At 58.7% G+C, this 10,530-nt stretch overlaps 1 protein-coding gene across 1 annotated transcript; it reads right to left on the reverse strand.

Annotated features, from left to right (window-relative positions):
- Window positions 1-1,722: 1,722 nt before the first annotated feature.
- Window positions 1,723-6,623, reverse strand: GBX2 (gastrulation brain homeobox 2). The gene is made up of 2 exons (XM_021536078.4): window positions 5,941-6,623; window positions 1,723-5,594 (listed from the first exon to the last, which is right to left on the reverse strand). Exons 1-2 carry the CDS (start codon window positions 6,446-6,448, stop codon window positions 5,071-5,073), a joined length of 1,032 nt encoding a protein of 343 aa, XP_021391753.1. The 5' UTR covers window positions 6,449-6,623; the 3' UTR covers window positions 1,723-5,070.
- Between the last annotated feature and the right edge of the window lie 3,907 nt (window positions 6,624-10,530).

The raw sequence follows: 10,530 nt of genomic DNA on the forward strand, positions 1-10,530 counted from the left end.
TGGCGCGTTTTCGAGAAGATTGGGAGCTCCAGGCACTTGGCACTACACAGTCAGCTCCTCGCTGTTGGTAAGACTCTCCTGCAAAATTATAAATGCGAATCCCCGGCTTGTCTTTTGCTCCGTTAATTAATAGGATGAGAGCACTAAAAGCGCTCCCCCGGAGCCGGCGATGGGCCCTTCGCCGCTCCTCGCGGCCCCTCGCCACCGATGCAGCGCTCCCGGCAGCCCAGCGTCCGCAGCCCAGCCTTCCCCGCCGTGCCCCCGCCCGGTGCTGATCCTCCCGGGGGACTCGCGGGGGATGAATTCCCGCTCCCCGCAGCTGCCGGCGCGGAGCATCCCCGGCGCCGCCGCCGCAGCGGAGCCCGGAGCGGCGGGAGCTGCGGGAGCGGCGGCTCGGGGGAGCCGGGATCGCTGCCGGGACCGCGGGGATGCTCCGGCCGCTGCCCCCGGGGCACGGGGGGATGCGGGCCGTGCCTTGCCGGGGGTTCCCCCACGTTGGGTTGTCTGTAAAAGGCGGAGCGCGGTGCGAGCTGCCCCACACCCCCCCCCGCCAACCAAACCGGAGGGTTTTGCTCGTAGCTAAAATCTTTACAAATTCTGCGGGCATTCCGTAGGATCGTTTTGCTTTTAGCTGAAATAGCCCTTTTCGGCGTGGTTTTACGGGTTTGACTCAATCTCCTGCCAAAGCTGGCAGCCTGGGCACCGAGGAAACGCCGCCTTTTAGTTGGGAGCCGAGATTCTGGGAGATGAAGCAGAGGTTTAAAATCCACGTGGATCCATTAAAAAAAAAAAAAAGGCAACAAACGAAGAAAACAAAAGTTCCCTCCAACCATCCTTCCTTCTTTCCTTCCATCCTCCATCAGGCCTGCTCGGAAAGGCGGCCTTTGGCTTCTCCCTCTTGCCAGGCTGAGCCCCGGGGAAAGTTGGGCGAGTAAGTTCTCGGAGCCGGAGGGAGGGCGGCACAGATCGATTGGCGAGTTTAATAGGATCAGGTCAGTGTAATCCTGTTTTAGCCATTGTAATTCAGGCAGCCAAGGAGACCTCAAACTATAGGGGAAGGGGCTTTTAAAACCTCAGCGGTCCTGCCACAAAGCCAGAGGCTGGGGCCGGGACAAAAGCGGGAGAGAGGATGAAGTGGCTTGAAATAAATAGATTAAGGCTCTCTATGGTCCAGGCGTAGCGGGAGGGAGAAAAGAGCAAGCAAGGGGCGGGCGAGCATCCCGCGGCGGCGGGAGAGGACGGAAGGGACCCGGCACCCAGGGGGGACGCGGGGTGGCCGGGCACAGCGTCCCCTCCCGGTGCCGCCCCCTCCGCGCTGCCCGCCTTTCCGAAGGCTTGGGATAGGCAATCAATTTTTACGGTGCAATTTATTATTCACACAGGTTGTCTTCGTACATATGGTGTTGCTTTTGTGCGTCAGGGTGCCGGGTGCTTTATGACGGCGGCGGCGGGGGTTCGCTTCCCGGCCCCATCGCTCTCCTCACGGCCCACGGAGATGGACGCAGCCCCGTGGGACACCTGAGGGGTGATGGGGGGGGTCTCTTTACCGCCCGTGGGGGACGGGGAGGATGCTCAGTCCTCCGGGAGAGCATTCCCAAGGGAGCGCAGACCCCCGGCCCCTCCCTGCGGGTGTCGGGGTCGGCCCCGGGGGTGCCCCCAGCTCCCCCCGGCCGGGCACAGCAGGGTCCCTGTGGCATCCCCGGGGCCAGCAGGGCAGGGAAAAGGCACGAAAAGCCGCAGCCCGGCCGGTCCCGGCTGAAATAATGACAGCAATTAAGGCAGCGCAAACAGAACGGGGGCAGCGCGGCCGTCCCCGAGCTGCGCTGGGTTCGGGGCCCCGGGCAGCCCCGGTGTGCCGGGCCCTGCGGCCGGGGGGGACCGAGGGGGATTTAAAGGCGCTGATGTCTTATTTAACAGCGAGGCAGCGCCATCCCAGCCCCGCTGCTGCCGAGCCTTAAAAACCCGCATTTGTGCTAAATTGAGAGCCGGGCTTTGCTGAGGCTGGCCGGGGCGAGCAGCAGAGGAGCCTCTCCGTCCCCTCCGACACTTTGGGTTCGCCGGCACCGCCGCCGCGCTCCCCGAGCACCGCAATTATTTGATCTGCAGATGTAAGAGGAATTTATTGGAACAACAAATATAGTGATGTCAAAACCCAACCTTGGATTAAAGCCGGCAGCCAAAGGGGAAGTGTATTAATTTCAAACAGCATCAGAGGCCAGTGCCTATTAGGACGAGCTATTCTTCAGACCCCCCCATCAGAATTAATCATTGGGAGTTAATTTGAAGCTCAGACAAGTTGCTGTTAATTTAGTGCAGGGAGGACGGGATGGAATAAAAAGCTGAGGTGCTGGCCGGGCCTCCTGGGTCTCATTAATCAGCGAGCTGAGACGGCCTGGCTTGATTACAATTTGCAAAAAAATTCATTAGAGCCTGGGCGATTGACAATTTTTCTCTCTGCCTGTGATCTGACTCATTAGGCAGCCAAATGAAAGCCATGATGATGGTGATGATGACAGCTATCAACCCCCTCGCTTGTTTATCTCCTTCTCCTCCGGCCCCCGGCCCGGGGCTTCCCCCTCCAGCCGCACTCCGGGTTACAGGGGGGGCAGCGGGGGACCCCAGCCCGCCGAGTGAATAATTCCCAGCGCCCGGGGCTGGCACAGGGAGGGATCCCCGGCGGGGGACGGGGGTGAGCAGCAGCTGCTCCTCCCTAAAATCCCGCACTTACAGCCCCGGCAGGGGGCACAGCCGGCGGTGGGGTGGGGGTGCACCTCGATTTGGGGATGCGCACCCCGATTTGGGGATGCGCACCCCGATTTGGGGATGCGCACCCCGATTTGGGGGCGGCAGGGCCGGGCAGCAGCCCCGCGCACCGAGAGCCACCCGGAATAAATTCAAGCAGTTCCAGAGATGATTTTTTTTTTTTAGAAGCAGCGCCGGGGGTGGCACGGGTGCGTTTGTCCCACGCGTGCCCCGCAGCTCCCGGCGTCCCCCCGCGCGCGGACGGACCCCAAGAATTGTTGTCATCATTCTTATGAATATTCCGTTTTTTTCTTTAAAGCAGCAGGCAGTGCCGAAAAGGCCGGAATTGATCGTGTTTTCCCGCTGCTCCCCGCGTGTCCGCGGCTGCCCGTGGGGCCCCCGGCGATGCTGGCCGGGGTTGTGCCTTTTTGGGGAGCGGCTGGTGGGGACGGGGACCCCCCCACTTTGCACTCCCGGAGCCACGGCCAACCCCCTCCGCCCCAAACAAAATAATATTAACAACATTAATTATTGTAATTATAATAAATAAGTGATGAAGCGCGAGCGATGTGACGCGGCCAAGCCTGGGAGCCTGTCCCGGGACAGAACGACCCCCCCGGTTTAATGATTTCATTTTAATAGACCCCTCCCCACCCCCCCCCACCCCTCCGGCGTTCCGTTTTCCTCGGGAAAATTTCATTTTTAATTCCAAATCGCCCTCGCCGAAGTCACGGTGGCACCGGCAAGGATGGAGCCGGGATGCGGATAATGGGGAGGGGGAAAAAAAAAAAAAAAAAAAAGGGATGAAAAGGATGCGGGAAGGGAAGGGGGGGACGCGGGACCCTTCGGCACCGACCCCTCCCACCCCCGATCCGGCCCCGGCGCAAGGAAAACGGGCGCGTGGCAGGGGGCAGCGGCTGCACCCCCCAAAATCCCCCAAAAACGGGGCTGGGGGAGGCAGAGGCGGCACCCCCCAAACACGGGCTGGTGGCAGCGGCTGCACCCCAAAACAGGAGCTGGGACGGGGGGGGGGGCGCGGGGCAGCTCCTACCCCCACCCCCGCGGCCATCCCCGTTCAGTCACAGCCAAGCAGCTTTTCTTGCAGCTTTCCCTCAAAATAAGGAAAATAGGGGGGAAAAAACACCAAAAAAACAAAATAGAGAAAGTTTTCCATCCGGCTCCCTCCTCCCCGGCAATAAATGCGGCTTCGCAAAAGAAAAAAACCCACAAAAACAGAAAATCAAAAATGCAGGCGAGAGCAGCATCAGCCCGCTCCGACAGCGCAGGAGGGAAAAGGAAAATCAGCTCAACGCCAAATCCTGGACAGAACAGCCGGGAGCTGGAGGGGGTTTTTTTTGGCTTTTTTTTTTTCTTTTTCAGTCTTTTTTGTTTCTTTTTCAGTTTTTATTCACAAGACTTAGTTTGCTTTTAAATTTCATAATTTATAAGGAAATAAGCTACATTGAAATAAATTAAACACAATAGTGAAGATCGTGCTGCTTTGTTTTTTGTTTTCTTTTTTCTTTTGCCTTTCCCCACCCCCCCTCCCCTTCTCTCCTTTAACATGGCTTGGTAGAATAGGCAAACCTAATCGACAGAAAGCCAGGCAAAAAAAAAAAAGAAAAAAAGAAAAAAAAAAGAAAAAAAATTTGAAAAACTAATTTCCCAGTGCCTGCCACTCAGCCATCGGCAATAAAAACCAAACAATAAAAAAAGGCATGAAATGAAACTGAGTTTTCTTTCGGGTTTTTGTTTTGTTTTGTTTTGTTTGTTTGTTCTCTCGTCTTTTTTTTTTTTTTTGTTGTTGTTTTTTTTACCTTTCGCCCGCAAATAAGAAAGAAAACGCCAGAGGTGGCTAAAGGCGCCGCGGGTTTGGCAGGGGATGCTCCGGTGAGGGGATCCAGCGGCGGCTCCGCGCCGCAGCCCGGGGTGCCCGAAGCGGGGCAGCCTCGCAAGAAATATCTCTGTGCGCGGGGGCGGAGGTGTCTGCGTGTCTCTTCTAGCTGGGATATCCCTGCTCCGAACCCAAACTCTTTCCAAGCCTCTTCCCCTCGCGGTGAGCGGAAAGTTTCGCTCTGAAGTTCGCTCGTGCTGGGGATTTGCCATGCGCTCGCGCGGGTTTTTTATTTTTCGTGTTGTTTTAGGGTTTTTGCGGTGGGGTTTTTTGTTGCTGTTGGTGGTGGTTTTTTGTTTGGCTTTTTTGTTTTGTTTTGTTTTTGTGTTGCTTCTCTCGTTTTTGTTTTTATTCGGGTGGGTCGCCTTCAAACCCCGGGTTGGAAACTTTTCCCTTTAAAAACTTGTGGCTCTGAGCGCGGGAGGAGGGAGAGATCAGGGTCGGGCTTGCTCCAGCTGCTGATGCTGACTCCTGATCGCAAACCTGCTGACGTGCACCGGGATGGGCACCACGATCTTGGGGTTTCGGGAAGGTTCCCCTGTCTTGGAGTTGGCGTTGCCCGCCTTGACCCGTTTCCATTTCGCCCGCCTGTTCTGGAACCAGATTTTCACCTGCACCTCGCTGAGTTTGAGGGCGTGAGCGATCTGGGACCTCTCGGTCAGGGACAGGTACTTTTTGCAGTGAAATTCCTTCTCCAGCTCCAGCAGCTGCTCGCTGGTGAAGGCTGTTCGCCTCCGCCGGTTTTTGCCCGTGGACGTGGTGTTGGTGGAATTGGGGGGGTTCTGGGGGTTCTCCTCCAGCACGTTGCCAGAGTCCTCTTCCTTGTGAGCCGCCTGGCCGGGGATGTTGTCGTCCGAGCTATAATCTAGATCGCTGTCCATGGAGAAACTTTCCTCCTTGCCTTTCGCGTCCTCCTCTGCTTTGGGGTCCTCCTTGCCCTGGCCCCGGAGAGCCCCGGCTGGGAAGGAAGCAGAGGCCTCCCGTTAGCATCCCGCACCCTCCGTGCCGCGCCCCCGCGCCCTGCAGCTCCAGCACCCCAAAACTGATGCCTCGGGGATCCTTTTTTGTTTTGTTTTGTTTTCCTCCTTTTTTTTCCCCCTCTATCCGCTGGCGCATCTTTCGTTCGCTCCGATTTCGCCGATAGCTCCCCGAGCGGCGGCGGGAGCTCAGCCCTCCCTTCTCTCCCCTCTCCCCGGCCCGGCGGCGCCCCGGGCCCGGCCCCGTCTCCTCCCGGGGGTCCCCCCGCACCTCCCGACCCCCGCATCCCGGGCGGCGGCCCCCGGTCCCCCCCGGCGCTCACTCACCGAGGGAAGCCTGGACGGCGTCGGCGGCGGGGAAGGGCAGGAGGGCCCCGTCCTTGCCCAGGAAGGCTTTGCCATCGTCGCCGCCGCCGTCCGGGGGTATCCCGTCGGCTTTCTCGAAGTTCCCCGGGGGCGCGAACTTCCTGGCGGCCTCCTGGTGCTGCGGGGAGGCGGGGAAGGTGCCGGGCAGCGTGGCCATGAGCGTGGAGGTGAGCGCCATGCCCTGGGCCAGGCTGGAGCAGAAGCCGGAGGGCAGGCTGGGCAGCTGGTGGTGGTGCGGGTGCGCGGGGGGCAGCGCGGGCTGCAGCGCGCCCTGCGGCAGCGCGGGCGGCGGCGGCGGCGGCGGCAGCACCACGGGCCGGTAGGGCATGAACATGGGGTAGCCGGTGTACACGAAGTGCCCGGGGGCGGGCGGCGGGGGGCTGCCGATCAGCGAGTCGATGCTGAAGGCCGTGCTGCTTCCCAGCGGGCGCTGCATCATCATCAGCGAGGGCTGGAAAGCCGCGCTCATGCCGGAGCGGCGGCGGGAGCGGGCGGGCGGGCGAGCACCTTCCTCCTCCTCCTCCTCCTCCTCCTCCTCGTCCTCCTCGCCGTCCGGCCGCCCGGCGGCGGCGGCGGCGGCGTGCCGGCTGCGGAGAGCGCGGGCAGAGCCGGGCGGAGCGGGGCCGCGGCCCGGCAGCTGCCGCACCTCGGGGCCGCCCCGCCCGCGCTGCGCCCCCGCGGAGCCGCCGCCGCCGCTCTGCCCGCGCGCGCCGCCCGCGCCCATTCACATTTCGGCCGCCTGGGAACCCGGCCCGCCCCACGTGGCCGCCGCCGCCGCCGCCCATTGGCCGGGAGCGGCGGGGGGCGGGGCCGCGCGGGAGGCCCCGCCCCGCTGGCGGCGCCCCGGCCCACGCGTGAGCGCCGCGGGACAGCGCGGCCGCGCCGGGCGCCCCAGCAACAGCTCCGCTGCCCGCACCTTGCCTTCTCCCTTCCTTCTTTTTACTGTTTCTTTTTAATTCACGCTCACCCCTTCTTTTTTTCCCCCCTCCCTTCTTTGCCCCCCTTTCTTTTTTTTTTTTCCCCTCTCTCTCTCTCTCTCTCTCTCTCTCTCTCTCTCTCTTTTTTTTTTTTTTTTTTTGAAAAGCCCCCAAATAGGCTCCATGTGGTTCTGGGTAAAGTCAGCCCCTGGCTTGGCTTTGAAATTGCTTCTGCAATTATGTAAAAGAGCCATTCAGCAACACGGAGGAATTAAAAGCGATGGAGGGGCTGCTCCCTTTTCTCCGGCGAGCTTCTCATGTTGGCCGGCTCAAAGCCTTTTCCAACACGACGTCTTTGGCGAGGACAAAAGCTGGAACAAAAAAAAAAAAAAAGGGGGGGGGGAAAGAAAAAAAAAGCCCCCAAACTTGTAAATTGAACGTCAAGGGAACTTTACACAATTTCAAAGGCCATAAATAATGATAAAGGGACCAGGCGAAGAGGCAAACCCAGGCAATTAATGGAGGTTCCCAAGCAAAGATCAAGTGGTTTGGGAAATAAAATTAAATGCAGGAAAAAAAAAAAAAAAGAAGAAGAAGAAAAGAAGGAGAAAGGAAAAAAAAAAAGAGAAAGGAGGGGAGTTGACTGGGGGTGGGATCCCTTCTGCCTCGGGAAGTTGAAGTCTTCCCGGGACAATGCTGCTGGCTGTGCCCCTGCGCTTGGCTTCGGGGGGGTTCTGTAGCCAAACCCCGCCTCAAAGTGGCTTTGGCCGGGGGGAGGGTCCCCCAAAACCTAAGGATCAGCAGGAGACCCCGCTCCCGCCCGGCCCGCCGGCTCGGGAATCCCTTAACGAGCCGCCGCTCCTTCCCGGCTAATTGTAATTGCTGCCCGAACTCGCCAGGGAGGGTGGCAGATGTCGCGCAGGACGCTGCCGCCCCCGTGGCATGTCGCTGCCAGCGGTGGGGACAACCACGCTCCGTCCCCCACATCCGACCCCTCTTGGCCGGGCACCCTCCGGACCCCCTAAAACTCCGAGGGGGTCTCACATCCCCCAGGACCGCCCCAAAACGAAGCCCTGTTTTGGGACTGGGGTCCCGACCTCCCGCCCGGCCCTCGGCCAGTGGCATTTTCAGCGCTCCCCAAAATTCCCTTTCCCGGCAAATTGCCGCTGCCGCATCTCGGTGTTTCCCCGAGCGGGGGCTGGGAGCTGCCCGTGCCCGGATATCTGGGTCAGTTTATCCTCAGCCACCATCTGAAAACGTTCTTTTCTCGGCAGAAACAATTAGGGGGGGGGCAGGTTGTTACTTTAGGGCCTCGGCGCAGTTTTTGCTGCATGTGGCTCCCCATCCCTGCCCGGGCGCAGCTTTTGGGGTGCCGAGCCCCTGTCGGTGAGGCAGAGCGGGGTCTGGGCGTCTCTGCGCTCCCGCTGCAGGAAGGATCGGAAGGATTTGTCCCGGAGGTGTGGCCGGTGGCACGGAGGGGGGGATGGCCACGGCAGCAGCTGCCGCTGGGGATGGGCAGGGGGGCTTGTGTGATGTGTGTGCACAAACACTTTTGGGGCCCATCTCCGACTTGAAGGGACTGGGAAAAGTTTACTTATCCAGCTCATTTCCATATGTCCTGGCTCCGTCTTGCGGAGGCCACCATATGTGCAGCAGCGCGGCGCTCGGGCTTTTCCCAGCCCCGCAGAGGGTGGGATTTTCCCCGTGGATGCTTCGTGGCCGCTCTTCCTCTCCCATATTTTTTACCTTTCCCCGTGCTCCACCCGGCCATCGCAGTCCTCTCCTGCAAAGCCAGCCAAGAGGGGCAGAAAATTCCTTTTTTTTTCCCCAGGAAAACCCCGCTGGATTGCGGGAAGGGCAGGGATAATTAGGCACAGTAATCCGGCCGGGCATGGAAATGTGTACCAACACCCAGCTCCTGCAGCTGTTTTTATTGTCAGCCCCCTTCAAAATTTGCCCACAAACAAGTGCCTTTGCAGGACGGGAGTATTATTTCGGGCAAGAATGGGCTTTTTGTTCGGCGCATAATTAGCTGATTTTTTTTTTTTCTCCCGGAGGGGAAAAAAACCACCAAAAAACCAAAACCCAAACCAACAAACCAACTCGATGCCTGATTGTGGCAGGAGCAAGCGGGGAGCGATTGTGCCTGGGAAGTGGAGCAGGAGCGAGGGGAGCCCCACGGGAGCTCCGCCAGAGCGGGGCTAAACGCAAAGATTTGGGGGAAATCAGCCTGCAGAGGGTCGGGCTGGACTAGGGGAGCACTCTGTGCCCTGGCCGGGCCGCGGAGGGGGAGCACACCCGGCCTGGGCTGGAGATGCGGCCCCAAAACGCCGCTCCGGGAATCGCTCAGGAGCGGGTGGCTTCGGGCAGCGTTTGTCCCCAAAAAACCTCGCAGCAGCGGCGCGGGGGCACCCTAGAAGGGGACAGCTTTGGTGCCACATCTCCCGCTGCCCCAGCCCGGCCTCGGGCACCTCCCGCTGCCCCAGCCGGGTACCCCCAGCGGGCACAGCTCCGGTTCCAGCCGCTGAGAATCCGCCGCCTTTCTGCAAAGCAAACCCGCGCTTCCAGAGGCTCTCTCCAGCTAATTCTTCCATTTGCCGGGGAAATTTTAATTGCGTGGGAAACGTCACCAAAATCACCAAAATCACCTCACCCTGCAGCGCTTTTAAGTATTTTTTTTTCCCCCTTAGGAAAGGGAGGTGAGCAAGAGAAGAGAGCCCGAGCAGAAGTGCAGAAGTGCAGAAGTGCCTCCCAAAATCAGCGGCTCCCACTCCCCCGGCCGCGGGGAAAGGGAGGCAGCTCCGTGCGTGGCTCCGGCTTCGTTCCGGAATTTTGGGAGCTGCGAGCAAGGGGTGGGAGGGCAGGATTTACCCCGGGCTGTGCACGAAGGGATTCGCCCCCCGCCCCACGCGTGGAACCCCTCCTTCCTCCCCCCCATCCCTGCACAGGGCAAAGGAAAAAAAAAAAACAAACCAGCAAAACAAACTCCAAAACAATCCCCAAATCCCTCATTCGCCACTTAATCCCATTAACTCCTCCACGTCTTCCCCTCTGAACTCCTTCCAGCCCCACCGGGGCTTCCCCCACTTCCACTCAACGCTTCTTATTTTTTTCTGGTTGTTACATTTTTTTTCCTCGTTCCTTCCCCCTTAGTCCCCATCCCCCCCCCACCCCCCCCGTTTCCATTTTTAACAAACTTGAAGGTATTTTCGGGATTTTCGGGTAAAGAAAAAAAAATAAAAAAAGAGGTCAAAATGGTAAAAAATAACACGGTGCAGGTAAAAAAAAAAAAAAAAAAAAAAAGACATTTGACTTCCATAATCCCGGCTCTTATCCCGAAATTCGTTCGGATAATGGGAAATAGGCTATTTGAAAATTTATTTTCAATGGATACATATTTAAACAACCGGAGTCCGAGTACTTTAAGAGCCTTACAGGAGACCTTAATGAAACACATCGCCACGGAGAGCTTAGTGGTGGCAAACCCCACGCACTCTCTCGTTCCCGGCTTTCGTGGAATCGAGTTGAGAAATCCGCCGGTTTAAAAAAAAAAAAAAAAAATTAAAAAAAAAAATCTCGAATAAAAGTCTAAAATATTCCCGGGTCAGAGGGGCACAGTCTCATTAAAACCAGC

Source organism: Lonchura striata, chromosome 7 (genome assembly GCF_050655825.1).
Source record: "Lonchura striata isolate lonStrDom1 chromosome 7, ASM5065582v1, whole genome shotgun sequence".
NCBI classification, from domain to species: Eukaryota; Metazoa; Chordata; class Aves; order Passeriformes; family Estrildidae; genus Lonchura; species Lonchura striata.

Excerpts from the sequence above, each read along its gene's own strand:
- GBX2 (XM_021536078.4), bottom strand. The coding sequence starts at position 6,448 with ATGAGCGCGGCTTTCCAGCCCTCGCTGATGATGATGCAGCGCCCGCTG. Across the intron at positions 5,595-5,940 it reads CGCCGTCCAGGCTTCCCTCG|CCGGGGCTCTCCGGGGCCAG; the intron begins GTGAGTGAGCGC and ends CTTCCTTCCCAG.